General features: G+C 39.3%; 1 protein-coding gene across 2 annotated transcripts in view; it reads left to right on the forward strand.

Moving 5' to 3' along the window:
• The window catches only part of LOC128686022 (ADP-ribose glycohydrolase OARD1-like), a 33,421-nt gene that overhangs the window by 11,265 nt on the left and 719 nt on the right, over positions 1–21,437 (forward strand). For both annotated transcript variants that reach the window (XM_070083234.1, XM_070083235.1), the window contains exons 4-5: positions 655–759; positions 19,648–21,437. The exon at positions 19,648–21,437 is cut by the window's right edge and continues 719 nt beyond it. In XM_070083234.1, the coding sequence (XP_069939335.1) occupies positions 655–759; positions 19,648–19,854 (312 nt within the window). In that variant the 3' untranslated portion in view covers positions 19,855–21,437. The remainder of the gene's footprint in view (positions 1–654; positions 760–19,647) is intronic.

Raw genomic sequence — 21,437 nt, forward strand, 5'->3', positions numbered from 1 at the left:
CCCTCTACCACCATCATTACCACCCTCTACCACCATCACTACCACCCTCTACCACCCTCTACCACCATCACTACCACCCTCTACCACCATCACTACCACCCTCTACCACCATCACTACCACCCTCTACCACCATCACTACCACCCTCTACCACCATCACTACCACCCTCTACCACCATCACTACCACCCTCTAACACCATCACTACCACCCTCTACCACCATCACTACTACCCTCTACCACCATCACTACTACCCTCTACCACCATCACTACCACCCTCTACCACCATCGCTACCACCCTCTACCACCATCATTACCACCCTCTACCACCATCACTACCGCCCTCTACCACCATCACTACCACCCTCTACCACCATCACTACCACCCTCTACCACCATCACTATCACCCTCTACCACCATCACTACCACCCTCTACGGGTAACAAAGGCAGACTGAGTCACAAATGTATGAGCAGCCGCGTCCTGCAGGCTGGCAGATGTATCTGGTACGGACAATTTCTGAGCGGATGTACGAAAACTGGGAAAATTTCGCTGAAAAAAGTGATCGAAAACTGAATTGTACGATAACTGGACCGGATGAAAACTGGGGTTCCACTGTACCGTATTCATGTTTTACTCTCTTTTTTTTATGTAGGCCAAATTTGGTGGTGTGCAGGAGCTGACAGAGCAGGGCAAGAAACCAGGTGATGTTGCCGTTCTGAAACGGGGCCAAAGATACGTGTATTATTTAGTCACTAAGGTATGTGTACTTTTTTGTGCTGACTTTCCTTGCAGTATGTGGTGGTGATCTATTTTTACATCTTGCTTACGAACTCTATCCATACTAAAGTTGTTGATCATTGTTATTTGATGTAATATTGTACTAGCTATCCTAATCATTTACTGCTGGATTGAGTTAGTGCATCGGTTTCACTTTATTTACCAAATAATGTGGTGTTACTATGGATTTTTTTTTTCCCCAACAAGTTGGCCGTCTCCCTCTGAGGCAGGGCGACCCAAAAAAGAAAGAAAATCCCCAAAAAGAAATTAATTTCATCATCATTCAACACTTTCACCTCACTCACACATAATCACTGTTTTTTCAGAGGTGCTCAGAATACAACAGTTTAGAAGCATATACCTATAAAGATACACAACATATCCCTCCAAACTGCCACTATCCCAAACCCCTCCTTTAAAGTGCAGGCATTGTACTTCCCATTTCCAGGACTCAAGTCCGGCTATATAAAAATAACTGGTTTCCCTGAATCTCTTCAGTAAATATTACCCTGCTCACACTCCAACAGCTCATCAGGTCCCAAATGCCATTCGTTTCCATTCACTCCTATCTAACACGCTCACGCACGCTTGCTGGAAGTACAAGCCCCTCACCCACAAAAACCTCCTTTACCCCCCTCCCTCCAACTTTTTCGAGGACAACCCCTACCCCGCCTTCCTTACCCTACAGACTTGTACGCTCTCCATGCAATTCTACTTTGATCCAGTCTCTCTAAATGACTGAACCACCTCAACAACCCCTCTTCAGCTCTCTGACTAATACTTTTATTAATTCCACACCTCCTAATTTCCACACTCCGAATTTTCTGTATAATATTCACACCACACATTGCCCTTAGACAGGACATCCCCACTGCTTCCAACCACCTCCTCACTGCAGCATTTACAACCCAAGCTTCACACCCACATAAGAGTGTTGGTACTACTATACTTTCATACATTTCCTTCTTTGCCTCCATAGATAACGTTTTTTTGTCTCCACATATACCTCAACACACCACTCGCCTTTTTTCCTTCATCAATTCTATGATTCACTTCATTCTTCATACCCAATTTGATATCCAATTTTTCTTTAAATCATTTGATACCCTCATCACCTTACTCTTTTCTATGTTCACTTTCAGCTTTCTACCTTTGCACACACTCCCAAACTCATCTACTAACTTTTGCAGTTTTTCTTTAGAATCTCCCATAAGCACAGTATCATCAGCAAAAAGTAACTGTGTCAATTCCCATTTTGTATTTGATTCCCCATAATTTAATCCCACCCCTCTCCCGAACACCCTAGCATTTACTTCTTTTACAACCCCATCTGTAAATATATTAAACAACCATGGTGACATTACACATCCCTATCTAAGACCTACTTTTACTGGGAAGTAGTCTCCCTCTCTTCTACACACCCTAACCCGAGCCTCGCTATTCTCATAAAAACTCTTTACAGCATTTAGTAACTTACCACCTATTCCATATACAGTGGACCCCCGGTTCGCGAAGTCATCGGTATCCGATAAATCCGGTATCCGAAGCATTATATTGCAAAAAATTTGCCTCGGTTCCCATTACAAAACCCGGTATGCGATATGATTCGTACGAGACGTGGCCATGTGTGGCCTGAACTGCCCCATGTGCACCAGTGTTTACAAGCCAGTCAGTGTGCGCGCATCTAAGAATACATTCGGTACATTCCATATTATCCATATTATCACTGTTTTTGGTGCTTGTTTCTGCAAAATAAGTCACCATGGGCCCCAAGAAAGCTTCTAGTGCCAACCCTGTGGATAAAAAGGGTGAGAATTAGTATGGAAATTAAGAAAGATTTTGAAGGGTTTGGGGCTAACCCTGAGAAGCCTATGCCAGTTGTGGACTCCATTGTGCCTTCTTCAAAAATTAAGGAAATGTGTGCAAAGTGGGTTAAACTGCAAACCTTTATGGATGAAAATCACCCTAACACAGCTATTGCAAGCCGTGCTGGTGACTATTACAACGACAAAGTTATGGCCCATTTTAGGAAAGTCATAAAGGAATGAGAGGTACAGGCCTCTATGGACAGATATGTTGTGCGACAGAAGTCCAGTGACTCTCAAGCTGGTCCTAGTGGCATTAAAAGAAGAAGGGAAGTAACCTCAGAAAAGGACTTGATACCTCAAGTCCTAATGGAAGGGGATTCCCCTTCTAAACATTAAACATTTCGAAACTCTCCCCTCCTCCCATCCCATCAATCATCACCAGATCTTCATTAAAGGTAAGTGTCAATTATTCTGTTGTGATTACTCTATTGTTATTATTGTTACTGTAATTATTCTATTGCATTAAACTTAATATTTCATGTGGTAAAAGTTTTTTTTCATACTTTTGGGTGTCTTGCACGGGTTAATTTGATTTCCATTATTTCTTATGGGGAAAATTGATTTGCTTTCCGATAATTTTGCTTTACAATGAGCTCTCAGGAACGGATTAATAACGTGAACCGGGGGTCCACTGTACTTGTAACATCTGCCGCGTTGCTCCCCTATCCACTCTATCATATGCCTTTTCTAAATCCATAAATGCAATAAAAACTTCCCTACCTTTATCTAAATAATGTTCACATATATGCTTCAATGTAAACACTTGATCTACACATCCCCTACCCACTCTAAAACCTCCTTGCTCATCCGCAATCCTACATTCTGTCTTGCCTCTAATTCTTTCAATAATAACCCTGCCGTACACTTTTCCTGGTATACTCACTAAACTTATTCCTCTATAATTTTTACAATCTCTTTTGTTCCCCTTTCCTTTATATAAAGGGTCTATACATGCTCTCTGCCAATCCCTAGGTACCTTCCCCTCGTTCATACATTTATTAAACAAAAATATCAACCACTCCAACACTATATCCCCCTCTTCTGTAATGATCCCATCAGTTCCAGCTGCTTTACCCCCTTTCATTCTATGTAATGCCTCACACACCTTCCTCACACTCACATCCTGCTCTTCACTCCTACAAGATGGTATACCTCCCTGACCAGTGCATGAAATTACCGCCTCCCTTTCTTCGTTGACATTTAAAAGCTCCTCAAAATATTCTCGCCATCCACCCAGTACCTCCATCTCCCCATCTACTAACTCCCCTACTGTTTTTAACTGACATATCCATTCGTTCTCTAGGCTTTCTTAACTTGTTTAACTCGCTCCAAAATTTTTTCTTATTTTCATTAAAAATTCTTGACAGTGCCTCTCCCCCTGTATCATCTGCTCTCCTTTTGCACTCTCTCACCACTCTCTTCACCTTTCTTTTACTCTCCATATACTCTACTCTTCGTATAACACTTCTGCTTTGTAAAAACCTCTCATAAGCTTCCTTTTTTTCTTTTATCACACCCTTTACTTCATCATTCCATCAATCACTCCTCTTTCCTCCTGCACCCACCCTCCTATAACCACAAACTTCTGCCCCACATTCTAATACTGCATTTTTTAAACTATTCCAACCCTCTTCAACCCCCCCCCCCCCCTACTCATACTTGCACCAGCCTACCTTTCTGCCAGTAGTTGCTTATATCTCACCCGAGCAAAGTAACATTTATGAAGGGGTTCAGGGAAACCGGCAGGCCGGACTTGAGTCCTGAAGATGGGAAGTACAGTGCCTGCACTCTGAAGGAGGGGTGTTAATATTGCAGTTTAAAAACTGTAGTGTAAAGCACCCTTCTGGCAAGACAGTGATGGAGTGAATGATGGTGAAAGTTTTTCTTTTTCGGGCCACCCTGCCTTGGTGGGAATCGGCCAGTGTGATAATAAAAAAAAAATATAAAAAAAATCTCACCCGAACTTCCTCCTCCCTTAGTTTATACACTTTCACCTCCCTCTTACTTGTTGTCATTTTCCTCTTGTCCCATCTACCTTATACTCTAACTGTAGCAACAACTAAATAATGATTCGATATATCAGTTGCCCCTCAATAAACGTGTACATCCTGGAGCCTACCTATCAACCTTTTATCAACCAATACATAATCTAATCTAGGTAGTAGGTTGGTAGACAGCAACTGCCCAGGGAGGTACTACCGTCCTGCCAAGTGAGTGTAAAATGGAGGCCTGTAATCGTTTTACACGATGGTAGGATTGCTGGTGTCTTGTTTTTTCTGTCTCGTACACATGCAAGATTTCAGGTACGTCTTGCTACTTCTACTTGCACTTAGGTCACACTACACATACATGTACAAGCATATATATACACACACCCCTCTGGGTTTTCTTCTATTTTCTTTCTAGTTATTGTTCTTGTTTATTTCCTCTTGCCTCCATGGGGTAGTGGAACAGAATTCTTCCTCTGTAAGCCATGTGTGTTGTAAGAGGTGACTAAAATGTCAGGAGCAAGGGGCTAGTAACCCCTTCTCCTGTATATAATACTAAATGTAAAAGGAGAAACTTTCGTTTTTTCTTTTGGGCCACCCTGCCTTGGTGGGATACGGCCGGTGTGTTGAAAGAAGAAGACATAATCTAATAAACTACTTTCATTGCGTGCTATATCATACCTTGTATATTTATTTATCCTCTTTTTCATAAAATATGTATTACTTATTACCAAACCTCTTTCTACACATAGCTCGATTAAAGGCTCCCAATTTTCATTTACCCCTGGCACCCCAAATTTACCTACTACTCCCTCCACAACATTTTTACCCACTTTGGCATTGAAATCCCCAACCACAAGTACTCTCACACTTGGTTCAAAACCCCCCATGCATTCACTCAACATTTCCCAAAATTTCTCTCTCTCCTCTACACTTCTCTCTTCTCCAGGTGCATATATGCTTACTATAACCCACTTTTCACATCCAACCTTTATTTTACTCCACATAATTCTTGAATTAATACATTTATAGTCCCTCTTTTCTGGCCATAGCTTATCCTTCAACATTATTGCTACTCCTTCTTTAGCTCTAACTCTTTTTGAAACCCCTGACCTAATTCCATTTATTCCTCTCCATTGAAACTCTCCCACCCCCTTCAGCTTTGTTTCACTTAAAGCTAGGACAAGCAGCAGCTTCTCATTCGTAACATCCACAATCATCTCTTTCTTATCATCCGCACAACATCCACGCACATTCAGACATCCCACTTTGACAATTTTCTTTAGCCTTTTTAGTAATTATTACAGGAAAGGGGGTTACTAGCCCATTGTTCCTGGCATTTTAGTTGACTTTTACAACACACATGGCTTATGGAGGAAAGATTCTTATTCCACTTCCCCATGGATATAAAAGGAAAAGTAATAAGACCAAGAACTATTAAGATAAAATCAAAGAAAACTCAGATGAGTGTGTATAAATGTGTACATGTATGTGTAGTGTGACCTAAGTGTAAGTAGAAGTAGCAAGACGTACCTGTAATCTTGCATATTTAACCCTTTGAGGGTTTTCGTCGTACTAGTACATTTTAAGCGTAGGGGTTTTTGACGTACTAGTACGCATAAATTCTAGCGGCCTCAAATCTAGTGGGAGAAAGCTGGTAGGCCTTCATATGAAAGAATGTGTCTATGTGGTCAGTGTGCACAGTCTAAAAAAAATCCTGCAGCACACAGTGCATAATGAGAAAAAAAAAACTTGGACCATTTTTTTGGAGTAAATCAGCGACTTTGCAGTGTATTTTCGTATGGTATTTATTGTTGTATTCTAGTTTTCTTGGTCTCATTTTATAGAATGGAAGACATATTACAGAAATTGAGATGATTTTGGCTGGTTTTACAAAGAAAGGTGCCTTGAAATTGAGCTCAAAGTAGCAGAAATGTTCGATTTTTACCAAACTTCAAAAGTAAACAAATCGTGCCAAGCATGCAATACACGTCAACTGGTGAGTCTAATATTCTTTCACAAGTGCACCAATAATATTTATACCATTTTTTACACTAATGCAGTAGTCTGCATAACAGTAAATCTTATATTTTTTGTGAGAATAAAAATTCAAAATGGAAAGCAAAAGAATATAAGAGGGGCCTTGAGACGTGACTAATGACTAGAGGAAATGTCATTTTAGTGCCAGGAATGTCTTTCTTGTTTATTCTGGACCCTATTCGGAAATTGGTATCTTTTGAAATTTGTGTGAAATTGGCAAAATTGCTAAATTCTGACCACTGTACTGGATAGTTGAATTTCATAAATGGGTGGTTTCTTGCACCATTCGATAGAAAAAATGGAGTTCTAGCGAAATATTCATGTTTTTTGTCGACTAGTACAGCAAAATTGGCCAAAAATGGGGCTCAAATTGGGCAAAATCGCCGATGCGTAAACATCGCCGAGACCGCTAACTTTGCGAGAGCATAATTTCGTAAGTTTTCTATCAAATTTCAAACTTTTGGTGTCTTTATGATCGGGAAAAGATTCTCTATCTTTTCATAAGAGAATTTTTTTTTTTTTTTTTAAATTTGGCCGACCCTGAGAACGAGTTTCGGAGAGGGCCTGTCGACCCTCAAAGGGTTAAGAGACAGACAAAAGACACCAGCAATCCTACCATCATGTGAAACAATTACAAGCTTTCGTTTTACACTCACTTGGCAGGACGGTAGTACCTCCCTGGGCGGCTGCTGTCTACCAGCCTACTACCTACAATGGATACATAATAATTTTCATCACTGTACTTAACCAAAAGATTTATACAGTATCAATAACTTTTAACTAGAGAATTGAGCACTCAGCAAGAAAAAGAATTAGATTGGGAAATCTTTAAAAATCTTCTTTAATAGGATAAAAAATCTTCAATGAACAGGTAATAAGCAAATGGCATCACACATTGAAATGTTTGATGAAAGTTGTTGTACTATTTTCCCATTAACCCTTTGAGGGTCGATAGGCCCTCTCCGAGACTCATTCTCAGGGTTGGCCAAATTTAGAAAAAAAAAAAAAAATCTTAGGAAAAGATAGAGAATCTTTTCCTGATCATAATGACACCAAAATTATGAAATTTGATGGAAAACTTAGGGAATTATGCTCTCGCGAAGTTAGCGGTCTCAGCGATGTTTACGCATCGGCAATTTTGCCCACTTTGAGCCCCATTTACGGCCAATTCCACTGTACTAGTCGACAAAAAACATGAATATTTCGCTAGAACTCCATTTTTTCTATCGAATGAGTACAAGAAACCACCCATTTACCAATTTCAACTATCCAATACAGTGGTCAGAATTTAGCAATTTTGCCAGTTTCACACAAATTTCAAAAATGCCAATTTCCAAATAGGGTCTAGAATAAACAAGAAAGACATTCCTTGCACCAAAATGACATTTCCTCTGTTCATTAGTCATGTCTCAAGGCCCCTCTTACATTCTTTTGCTTTCCACTTTGAATTTTTATTCTCACAAAAAATTAGAAGATTTACTGTTATGCAGACTACTGCATTAGTGTAAAAAATGGTATAAATAATATTGGCGCACTTGCAAAAGAACATTAGACTCACCAGTTGATGTGTATTGGACGCTTGGCATGATTTGTTTACTTTTGAACTTTGGTAAAAATCGAACATTTCTGCTACTTTGAGCTCAATTTCAAGGTACTTTTCATTGTAAAACCAGTCAAAATCATCTCAATTTCTGTAATATGTCTTCCATTCTATAAAATGAGACCAAGAAAACTAGAATACAACAATAAATACCATACAAAAATACAGTGCAAAGTCGCTGTTTTATTCCAAAAAAAACGGTCAGTTTTTTTTTTCTCATTATGCACTGTGTGCTGCAGGATTTTTTTTATACTGTGCACACTGACCACATAGACCCATTCTTTCATATGTAGGCCTACCAGCTTTCTCCCACTAGATTTGAGGGCGCTAGAATTTAGGCGTACTAGTACGTCAAAAACCCTGGGTCGTAAGCCGTACTAGTACGGCCGAAACCCTCAAAGGGTTAAAAAATTTCTACCCCCTTGGGTATATTGGGATATTGGCAGTTTGGAGGGATATGTTGTGTATCTTTATACGTATATGCTTCTAAACTGTTGTATCCTGAGCACCTCTGCAAAAGCAGTGATAATGTGTGAGTGTGGTGAAAGTGTTGAATGATGATGAAAGTATTTTCTTTTTGGGGATTTTCTTTCTTTTTTGGGTCACCCTGCCTCGGTGGGAGACAACCGACTTGTTGAAAAAAAAAAAAAAAAAGTGCTCTAATTGCTTCACTTGAAATAGGAAAGATTTAAGCTTAGGTGTCAAACAGTACTGGAATGCTCATTATTTTTATTATTTTTTTTTATTATCACAGTGGCCGATTCCCACCAAGGCAGGGTGGCCCGAAAAAGAAAAACTTTCACCATCATTCACTCCATCACTGTCTTGCCAGAAGGGTGCTTTACACTACAGTTTTTAAACTGCAACATTAACACCCCTCCTTCAGAGTGCAGGCACTGTACTTCCCATCTCCAGGACTCAAGTCCAGCCTGCTGGTTTCCCTGAACCCCTTCATAAATGTTACTTTGCTCACACTCCAACAGCACGTCAAGTATTAAAAACCATTTGTCTCCATTCACTCCTATCAAACACGCTCACGCATGCCCGCTGGAAGTCCAAGCCCCTCGCACACAAAACCTCCTTTACCCCCTCCCTCCAACCTTTCCTATGCCGGCCCCTACCCCGCTTTCCTTCCACTACAGACTGATACACTCTTGAAGTCACTCTGTTTCGCTCCATTCTCTCTACATGTCCGAACCACCTCAACAACACTTCCTCAGCCCTCTGGGCAACAGTTTTGGTAATCCCGCACCTCCTCCTAACTTCCAAACTACGAATTCTCTGCATTATATTCACACCACACATTGCCCTCAGACATGACATCTCCACTGCCTCCAGCCTTCTCCTCGCTGCAACATTCATCACCCATGCTTCACACCCATATAAGAGCGTTGGTAAAACTATACTCTCATACATTCCCCTCTTTGCCTCCAAGGACAAAGTTCTTTGTCTCCACAGACTCCTAAGTGCACCACTCACCCTTTTCCCCTCATCAATTCTATGATTCACCTCATCTTTCATAGACCCATCCGCTGACATGTCCACTCCCAAATATCTGAATACATTCACCTCCTCCATACTCTCTCCCTCCAATCTGATATCCAATCTTTCATCACCTAATCTTTTTGTTATCCTCATAACCTTACTCTTTCCTGTATTCACTTTTAATTTTCTTCTTTTGCGCACCCTACCAAATTCATCCACCAATCTCTGCAACTTCTCTTCAGAAACTCCCAAGAGCACAGTGTCATCAGCAAAGAGCAACTGTGACTACTCCCACTTTATGTGTGATTCTTTATCTTTTAACTCCACACCTCTTGCCAAGACCCTCACATTTACTTCTCTTGCAACCCCATCTATAAATATATTAAACAACCATGGTGACATCACACATCCTTGTCTAAGGCCTACTTTTACTGGGAAATAATTTCCCTCTTTCCTACATACTCTAACTCGTAAAAACTCTTCACTGCTTTCAGTAACCTACCTCCTACACCATACACCTGCAACATCTGCCACATTGCCCCCCTATCCACCCTGTCATATGCCTTTTCCAAATCCATAAATGCCACAAAGACCTCTTCAGCCTTATCTAAATACTGTTCACTTATATGTTTCACTGTAAACACCTGGTCCACACACCCCCTACCTTTCCTGAAGCCTCCTTGTTCATCTGCTATCCTATTCTCCATCTTACTCTTAATTCTTTCAATAATAACTCTACCATACACTTTACCAGGTATACTCAACAGACTTCTTCTTCTTTCAACGTACCAGCCGTATCCCACTGAGGTGGGGTGGCCCAAAAGAAAAAACTAAAGTTTCTCCTTTTAAATTTAGTAATATATACAGGAGAAGGGGTTACTAGCCCCTTGCTCCTGGCATTTTAGTCGCCTCTTAAGACACGCATGGCTTACAGAGGAAGAATTCTGTTCCACTTCCCCATGGAGACTCAACAGACTTATCCCCCTATAATTTTTGCACTCTCTTTTGTCCCCTATGCCTTTATACAAAGGACCTATGCATGCTCTCTGCCAATCCCTCGGTACCTTACCCTCTTCCATACATTTATTAAATAATTGCACCAACCACTCCAAAACTATATCCCCACCTGCTTTTAACATTTCTGTCTTTATCCCATCAATCCCGGCTGCCTTACCCCCTTTCATTTTACCTACTGCCTCACAAACTTCCCCCACACTCACAACTGGCTCTTCCTCACTCTACAAGATGTTATTCCTCCTTGCCCTATACACGAAATCACAGCTTCCCTATCTTCATCAACATTTAACAATTCCTCATTATTTTTAAGTCATCAGTAAGACCTAAGGCCAACCTGGAGGTTACATAAATGTCTTGTTATAGGGTACAACAGAAAGATACCATTGTCTTCCTGTTTTATCCTGAGCTTCAACTTTAAATGCTGTACAGTGGAACCTCTACTTGCGAGCACATCCATGTGCGAGCAGTTAATGGGTTGATTTTTTGCTTCCATACGCGAGCAAAATTTCCATAAGCGAGCAGACCTCAAGGGAGGTTCCTTGATGCTGGTGAGGGCCTCTTGCTCTTGATCTAGGGAATTGTCTCATTTGTTTGTTGAACTATCTTATTGAAACTTGGACTATGTATGATGGAAAGTAACGTACACCAAAAATGAAAGAAATCGGACCATAAATAATGGAACTCACTTCTCAGCAATTAGCCACCCCTTAGCAGTATTTTCGTATGGTTTTTATGGTTGTATTCTCGTTTTTGGTCTCATTTGATAGAATGGAAGATATATTACAGAAATGGATATGATTTTGATTGCTTTCATGACAAAAAGTACCTTGAAATTGAGCTCAGTGAGTGAGAAATGCTCGTTTGCTTGACTATGTTCAAGAGTAAACAAATGTCTATTCCAATATGCGGTCGTGAATGGGTTGACATTATTTATACAATTATTGCAATAAGGCATAACAGTAAACCTTATATTTTTTGTGTGAATAAAAATTACAAATTACAGGTACAATCCGACTTACGACCGAGTTTGGTTCCGAGAAACCGGTCGTAAGTCGATATGGACGTAAATCGAACCTTACTACTGAATATCAACATCACATTTTTGTAATGCCTTTATTTTATTGTTTTATTTTGGTATTTCATTTTTTACTTTAGTTTTTATGCTGTTAGTACTGTATTTTATACTGTAAAGTTTAGGATAAACACTGTGTACAGCACAAACAGTTGTTTATTTCCCAGAAATTTGGCATAAAAAACAAGGTCGTAAGTCGAATGGTCGTATGTCGAGCAGGTCGTAAGTCCGATGGTAGGTGTATTTATATTGTAATAATAAAAATAATAATAATAATAATAATAATTATAGGTAGTAGGTTGGTAGACGAGCAGGTCGTAAGTCCGATGGTAGGTGTATTTATATTGTAATAATAAAAATAATAATAATAATAATAATAATATGTATAATAATACGTATAATAATAATAATAGTATACATGTAATATAATACAATAATAATAATAATAATATAATACGTATACTAATAATACATATACGTATAATAATAATGTACTACATAATAATAATTACAATAATAGACGGCTTCAAAAGGCTGGAGCAATGGGCTAGTAACCCCTTCTCCTGTAAACATTTACTAAAAAAGAGAAGAAGAAAAACTTTATAAAACTGGGATGCTTGAATGTGCGTGGATGTAGTGCGGATGACAAGAAACATATGATTGCTGATGTTATGAATGAAAAGAAGTTGGATGTCCTGGCCCTAAGCGAAATAAAGCTGAAGGGGGTAGGGGAGTTTCAGTGGGGGGAAATAAATGGGATTAAATCTGGAGTATCTGAGAGAGTTAGAGCTAAGGAAGGGGTAGCAATAATGTTGAAGGATCAGTTATGGAAGGAGAAAAGAGAATATGAATGTGTAAATTCAAGGATTATGTGGATTAAAGTAAAGGTTGGATGCGAAAAGTGGGTCATAATAAGCGTGTATGCACCTGGAGAAGAAAGGAATGTAGAGGAGAGAGAGAGAATTTGGAAGATATTAAGTGAATGTATAGGAACCTTTGAACCAAGTGAGAGAGTAATTGTGGTAGGGGACCTGAATGCTAAAGTAGGAGAAACTTTTAGAGAGGGTATGGTAGGTAAGTTTGGGGTGCCAGGTGTAAATGATAATGGGAGCCCTTTGATTGAGCTTTGTATAGAAAGGGGTTTAGTTATAGGTAATACATATTTTAAGAAAAAGAAGATAAATAAGTATACAAGATATGATGTAGGGCGAAATGACAGTAGTTTGTTGGATTATGTATTGGTAGATAAAAGACTGTTGAGTAGACTTCAGGATGTACATGTTTATAGATGGGCCACAGATATATCAGATCACTTTTTAGTTGTAGCTACACTGAGAGTAAAAGGTAGATGGGATACAAGGAGAATAGAAGCATCAGGGAAGAGAGAGGTGAAGGTTTTTAAACTAAAAGAGGAGGCAGTTAGGGTAAGATATAAACAGCTATTGGAGGATAGATGGGCTAATGAGAGCATAGGCAATGGGGTCGAAGAGGTATGGGGTAGGTTTAAAAATGTAGTGTTAGAGTGTTCAGCAGAAGTTTGTGGTTACAGGAAAGTGGATGCGGGAGGGAAGAGGAGCGATTGGTGGAATGATGATGTAAAGAGAGTAGTAAGGGAGAAAAAGTTAGCATATGAGAAGTTTTTACAAAGTAGAAGTGATGCAAGGAGGGAAGAGTATATGGAAAAAAAGAGAGAGGTTAAGAGAGTGGGGAAGCAATTTAAAAAGAGAGCAAATGAGAGAGTGGGTGAAATGTTATCAACAAATTTTGTTGAAAATAAGAAAAAGTTTTGGAGTGAGATTAACAAGTTAAGGAAGCCTAGAGAACAAATGGATTTGTCAGTTAAAAATAGGAGAGGAGAGTTATTAAATGGAGAGTTAGAGGTATTGGGGAGATTGAGGGAATATTTTGAGGATTTGTTAAATGTTGATGAAGATGGGGAAGCTGTGATTTCGTGTATAGGGCAAGGAGGAATAACATCTTGTAGGAGTGAGGAAGAGCCAGTTGTGAGTGTGGGGGAAGTTTGTGAGGCATTAGGTAAAATGAAAGGGGGTAAGGCAGCTGGTATTGATGGGATAAAGATAGAAATGTTAAAAGCAGGTGGGGATATAGTTTTGGAGTGGTTGGTGCAATTATTTAATAAATGTATGGGAGGGTAAGGTACCTAGGGATTGGCAGAGAGCATGCATAGTTCCTTTGTATAAAGGCAAAGGGGACAAAAGAGAGTGCAAAAATTTATTATTTTTTTTATTAACACACTGGCCAATTCCCACCAAGGCAGGGTGGCCCAAAAAAGAAAAACTTTCACCATCATTCACTCCATCACTGTCTTGCCAGAAGGGTGCTTTACACTACAGTTTTTAAACTGCAACATTAACACCCCTCCTTCAGAGTGCAGGCACTGTACTTCCCATCTCCAGGACTCAAGTCCGGCCTGCCGGTTTCCCTGAATCCCTTCATAAATGTTACTTTGCTCACACTCCAACAGCACATCAAGTATTAAAAACCATTTGTCTCCATTCGCTCCTATCAAGCACGCTAACCCATGCCTGCTGGAAGTCCAAGCCCCTCGCACACAAATCCTCCTTTACCCCCTCCCTCCAACCTTTCCTAGGCCGACCCCTACCCCGCCTTCCTTCCACTACAGACTGATACACTCTTGAAGTCATTCTGTTTTGCTCCATTCTCTCTACATGTCCGAACCACCTCAACAACCCTTCCTCAGCCCTCTGGACAACAGTTTTGGTAATCCCGCACCTCCTCCTAACTTCCAAACTATGAATTCTCTGCATTATATTCACACCACACATTGCCCTCAGACATGACATGTCCACTGCCTCCAGCCTTCTCCTCGCTGCAACATTCATCACCCATGCTTCACACCCATATAAGAGCGTTGGTAAAACTATACTCTCATACATTCCCCTCTTTGCCTCCAAGGACAAAGTTCTTTGTCTCCACAGACTCCCAAGTGCACCGCTCACCCCCTTGTAGGGGGATAAGTCTGTTGAATATACCTGGTAAAGTGTATGGTAGAGTTATTATTGAAAGAATTAAGAGTAAGATGGAGAATAGGATAGCAGACGAACAAGGAGGCTTTAGGAAAGGTAGGGGGTGTGTAGACTAGGTGTTTACAGTGAAACATATAAGTGAACAGTATTTAGATAAGGCTAAAGAGGTTTTGTGGCATTTATGGATTTGGAAAAGGCATATGACAGGGTGGATAGGGGGGCAATGTGGCAGATGTTGCAGGTGTATGGTGTAGGAGGTAGGTTACTGAAAGCAGTGAAGAATTTTTATGGGGATAGTGAGGCTCAAGTTAGAGTATGTAGGAAAGAGGGAAATTATTTCCCAGTAAAAGTAGGCCTTAAACAAGGATGTGTGATGTCACTGTGGGTGTTTAATATATTTATAGATGGGGTTGTAAGAGAAGTAAATGCGATGGTCTTGGCAAGAGGCGTGGAGTTAAAAGATAAAGAATCACACATAAAGTGGGAGTTGTCACAGTTGCTCTTTGCTGATGACACTGTGCTCTTGGGAGATTCTGAAGAGAAGTTGCAGAGGTTGGTGGATGAATTTGGTAGGGTATGTAAAAGAAAAAAATTAAAAGTGAATACAGGAAAGAGTAAGGTTATGAGGATAACAAAAAGATTAGGTGATGAAAGATTGGATATCAGATTGGAGGGAGAGTGTATGGAGGAGGTGAATGTATTCAGATATTTGAGAGTGGACGTGTCAGCGGATGGGTCTATGAAAGATGAGGTGAATCATAGAATTGATAAGGGGAAAAGGGTGAGTGGTGCACTTAGGAGTCTGTGGAGACAGAGAACTTTGTCCTTGGAGGCAAAGAGGGAAATGTATGAGAGTATAGTTTTACCAATGCTCTTATATGGGTGTGAAGCATGGGTGATGAATGTTGCAGCGAGGAGAAGGCTGGAGGCAGTGGAGATGTCATGTCTGAGGGCAATGTGCAGTGTGAATATGATGCAGAGAATTCATAGTTTGGAAGTTAGGAGGAGGTGCGGGATTGCCAAAACTGTTGTCCAGAGGGCTGAGGAAGTGTTGTTGAGGTGGTTCGGACATGTAGAGAGAATAGAACGAAACAGAATGACTTCAAGAGTGTATCAATCTGTAGTGGAAGGAAGGCGGGGTAAGGGCCGGCCTAGGAAAGGTTGGAGGGAGGGGGTAAAGGAGGTTTTGTGTGCGAGGGGCTTGGACTTCCAGCAGGCATGCGTGAGCGTGTTTGATAGGAGTGAATGGAGACAAATGGTTTTTAATACTTGACGTGCTGTTGGAGTGTGAGCAAAGTAACATTTATGAAGGGATTCAGGGAAACCGGCAGGCCGGACTTGAGTCCTGGAGATGGGAAGTACAGTGCCTGCACTTTGAAGGAGGGGTGTTAAAGTTGCAGTTTAAAAACTGTAGTGTAAAGCACCCTTCTGGCAAGACAGTGATGGAGTGAATGATGGTGAAAGTTTTTCTTTTTCGGGCCACCCTGCCTTGATGGGAATCAGCCAGTGTGTTAATAAAAAATAATAAAAAAAATTCAAAAGTCCGTCACTAGATGGCAGTGTTTACCACAACAAAGAGGGAGCAGTTGTGGCTGCCTCCACCTGTTACATAATGACATATTTTATTCATTCTAGAGTATATATCAGGTTTTTATGTTATTTATAGTGTATATTATTTCATATTAGATGAACTGTGATAGATAAATAAGCCGTAGAGTTGATAGCAAAATATTCAAGGAGTATTTTGTCCTGTCTCCATACAAATTCTCGTTGGCCACTGCCACTGCCACACTTTTTTTTTTTTTAACAAGTCGGCCATCTCCCACCGAGGCAGGGTGACCCAAAAAAGAAAGAAAATCCCCAAAAAGAAAATGCTTTCATCATCATTCAACACTTTCACCTCACTCACACGTAATCACTGTTTTTGCAGAGGTGCTCAGAACACAACAGCTTAGAAGCATATACCTATAAAGATACACAACATATCCCTCCAGACTGCCAACATCCCAAACCCCTCCTTTAGAGTGCAGGCATTGTACTTCCCATTTCCAGGACTCAAGTCCGGCTATATAAAAATAACCGGTTTCCCTGAATCCCTTCACCAAATATCACCCTACTCACTCTCCAACAAATCGTCAGGTCCCAAATACCATCCGTCTCCACTCACTCCTATCAAACACGCTCACGCACGCCCGCTGGAAGTCCAAGCCCCTCGCCCACAAAACCTCCTTTACCCCCTCCCTCCAACCTTTTCGAGGACGACCCCTACCCCGCCTTCCTTCCCCTACAGATTTATACACTCTCATTTAATGACATATTTTATTCATTCTAGAGTATATATCAGGTTTCTATGTTATTTATATTGTTTGTTATGTCATATTAGATGAACTGTGATAGATAAATAAGCCGTAGTGTTGATGATAGCGAAATATTCGAGGAGTATTTTGTCCTGTCTCCAAACACTCATCGGCCGCCGCCGCCGCCACATATATAATGACAAATTTTATTCATTCTAGAGTATATCAGGGTTCTATGTTATTTATATTGTTTGTTATGTCGTATTAGATGAACTGTGATTGATAAATAAGCCTTATACATGATATTAGTGAAATTATTCAGGAAGTATTTTGTCCGGTCTCCAGACAAACTGTCGTCCACCGCCGACACCGCCCATACCACTACATGAATTACATATTTTATTCATTTTAAAGTATAAATCAGGTTCTATGTTATTTATATTGTTTATTATGTCATATTAGATCAAGTGATATAGATAAATAAGCCGTAAAGTTCATAGCGAAATTATTGAAGTACAGAATTCCACTGGAATGGATTAATTGCATTTCAGTTAATTTGAATGAGAAAAATTGACTCTGCAAATGAGCAAATCCAGTCGCGAGCAAGGTAATGGAACGGATTAAACTCGCAAGTAGAGGTTCCACTGTAGATGAATTTGGATTCGGTAATATTTTGCGGTCTTTTCAACACACTTTGTGAATGTGTAAAATGTCTCATGGCACTTGCTTTGAAATTTGAGCCTGTATTTATGTGCAATATTGACAGTAAGCCCTCTTAAACCATAATCTCACATTGTGCTGTTTTGTTTAAACACAATTGAAAATGTGAAACTAAGATTTTGTAGCATGAGAAATTCATGTAACTCTCTTTTTTCTAACACTTTGGCCATTTCCCAAGGCAGGGTTACCCAGAAAAGAAGAAACACTTTCATCATCATTCACTCCATCACTCTTGCTAGAGGCATGCCTACACTACAATTATAAATCTAAAAAGAAATTTGGGTAGCACACACTAGATTTTCAGTCTGCTCACCAGGCCATTAGGAGCATTCCCCAGCCTCCACCTGTTCTTGCTAAGTGAGAACAAGTGATATACACTACACAGCATTATTCTTATATAACACATGTCTTCCAAAATTTATATAGCTTACAAATGCTTAATTTATATACAACACCTGTATAAAAAGTTTGAAGTGGCTGTTCAGTGCCTTAATTTCAAGAATCTATAAAGTATTGGACATTATCATAATTACACTAATTACTTATTCCCATGCTTCTAACAGTGATGCATGTATTTATCCCAGCTGTATTTTTGTAGTTGTTGAATATGTTATTGATTGAAAAGGAAGAGTGAATAAGAGTTTAAATAAGATGCCCCTGTTATATTATGAACATAGTATCTGCACTCTGAAGGAGAGGTGGTGATATTTGCAGTTTCGAGGGGCATCTGAACTGTATTATCAGTGTGTCTTTGGCAAGACAGTGAATGATGAAAGTCGTTCTTCTTTATTGGGTCACCCTTCTTTGGTGGGAGATGGCAGGTGTATTAAAAAAAAAAAGTATTGTTTTGAGAGAGGAGGTGGAGGCGTGATATTTCCCTGTTGACTCTAGCTTTGGTTTGGCCAAAGCATGTGGTCTTATTTTTCTCTTCTGCTATACACATTATTGGCCCCTCATACATAAATTTTACAATTTTTTTTTTTCATCTTTTTGGTTTAATCAGATGCATTTATCTTCAGTATATGTTTGTTTGATATAGATGTATTGAGTCCCTGTATATTTATCATACTTGATGAAGTCCAGTCATGGATGAAACATAGTAAGAAAGGTTTCACTGCAATCATAGTGTCTTTCTCACTGAGTCCCTACTATGTTTGATACAGTTTGATAAAGAAATGTGGCTTTTATTTTTACTTTCTTGCTGAGTGTGTGTCAGTTGATAAACCTTGCTTCATCCAACTCAGCCCAGTAGGCCCGCACTAACCCTCGTCACACTCTTCAAATGCTTCAAGTAACAACTGATAGAATGTGTGGCAAGTTACACTGTAGTAACTTTTACCTAGTAGAAAAGTGAAAAAAAAAAATTGATTGGCAAATTTTGAGGGGTATGGAACATAACCCAAGTTGTCCCTTATGTTCTTCACTCGTATTTAGCTATTTTTCATAAGGCACCAATCTTCAGGAACGTAATCCTGCATTATGAGAGGTTTAATTGTATGTAGTGTTTAGTATTTGAAGATAAAGATCTCATTAGCAGATACCTAGGGCATTTTAATATGAAAGTGTTTTGGTCCTAGGATTGTGTTCACTCCTAATGTACAATAATTCTACTTGGAATGAACAAGGAGCAAAAACATTTACATAATGAAATGTCCCAAGTGTTTACTCATGTGTCTTTCATCCACAACTTTTCCATTTCATATACACTGTACCAGATTTTCACCATCTAGTATCTGAATTAAGTGAAAAACTAGTAATTATGGAATTTTTCAGGAAAGGTATTGGCACAAACCAACCTATTTAAGTCTACGTTCATCTCTACAAGCTATGAAGCGCCACTCCCTACAGCACAGTGTAGCAGCTATAGCCATGCCTCGCATTGGATGTGGACTCGATGCTCTGGTATGGGATCGCGTGAGGGAGATCCTGACTGATGTCTTTAAAGATACCGATATTAAAATTTCTGTTTACACTATCTGAGGGTTTATATATAACTTCATAGGTACTTGAAGCAACTGTTTAAGCTTGCACATGCATCTCAAGGCTGTGGACTATGAGTACTGTCATGGGTGGGCATATTTTGAGGCAGTTTGATGTGTGCATGTGAGCTTCACAGTTTTACAACCCCAAGATAGACCATGAAAAAAAAAAAAGAGTATTTTATTATAAGCTTTAGAATATAGATGTTCGAGTTTCAGTAGCTCATTTGTCTTGGTCTGAGGAAAACGTATCCCTCTAATGGTTACACATTATTGCAATTTACATGGGGTAGGTTATTGTCAGAATGTTACAAATGATATTATCCAGAGCTGAAGAAATATTGCTTCATATAAGGAAAGCTGTACTAATAACCATGAAGGAAGGAAGGATTACATTCAAACTAAAGGCAGTTGCACAGCAGTGCGTGGATGCGTTATCCTTGCTGTTGTGTGTTTAGTGTTTGCTAATGATCTGGAATTGGGTAGAGAAATTCAGATAAACTTTTTTTTCAGAAAAGCACAATGTTTGTAGATAAACAAATGTAGGTAACATTAAGTGTTGAGCTTACAGTGTGGCAACCATATCAGATGTTTTCTGCAATGGTTCTTCAAATTAAAAAAAAAATTGTAATTTGTTTTCCAGAGACTTTTCCAGAATGTTGATAGTTTGGAACAGATATTATTTTTGGTGGGAAGTTTTCATTATATTACATATGTAAATTTGAGTAGATCTGCTAAGGTGTGTTTTTACCTGAGCCTAGAAGTAAGGACCCTCCTGGTGCTCCATTACCTAATACTTCGCACATTACGCTTACCAGTGAACACAGATTACCAAGGCTGAGTAATTATAAACTAAGTGCTGTTGGAGACATTTTGCAAGTGCTGGACACTTTATAAAGGGAATGATTCATTTGTAGGAAAACAAAATCAGCTGGCTAAATATCTGTGTGTGAATCTTGTGGAGTTATACTATAGATTGTAAACGTATAACTTAAGTACTATAATGTTTATCATCATGCATTAGACAACATAGCAATACTGGAAGCCTGATTTAAAAGTTCTGGCTTATATTAATTAATTAATGAATAATAAATTGTAAGCTTTAAAAAAGATACAGGTGTAATTCCTTTTCTGTTTTTAGGTTTTAAAAGTTATACCATGCAATACAGTACTAATTTTTTATATATAGTATTCTGCCGTTTGAATTTGTCAGATCCTGTATAGTGACTATAATTATGTTAACCATCAATGTGATTTGGCAGCTAATTTTCTCTTGCTACTGTATATGATTTATTTACTAAATAATACTTACCTAAAACATACAAGACCTTCAGGCTTTGTGAACAATAATAATTATTTTGCAGCTCTTAATACAGTAGCAAGGTATTAGAAAGTTTAAAATATAAAAGTATACAGTTCCTTTGTATCTGTTGCAGCCTCTTTTTTCACTTTGGGCTTAAAACTCAGATTTAGTATAAGGAAGAATTAGGAAAAAGGCCAAAGTTCCCAGAAAATGAATATCAGAAAAACATATGCACTTTTAATTTGTCATTAAAGTAAATATTTTTATGTTCAGCTTATTTT

The sequence above is a fragment of the Cherax quadricarinatus genome, chromosome 9, assembly GCF_038502225.1.
Source record: "Cherax quadricarinatus isolate ZL_2023a chromosome 9, ASM3850222v1, whole genome shotgun sequence".
In the NCBI taxonomy this organism is placed as follows: Eukaryota; Metazoa; Arthropoda; class Malacostraca; order Decapoda; family Parastacidae; genus Cherax; species Cherax quadricarinatus.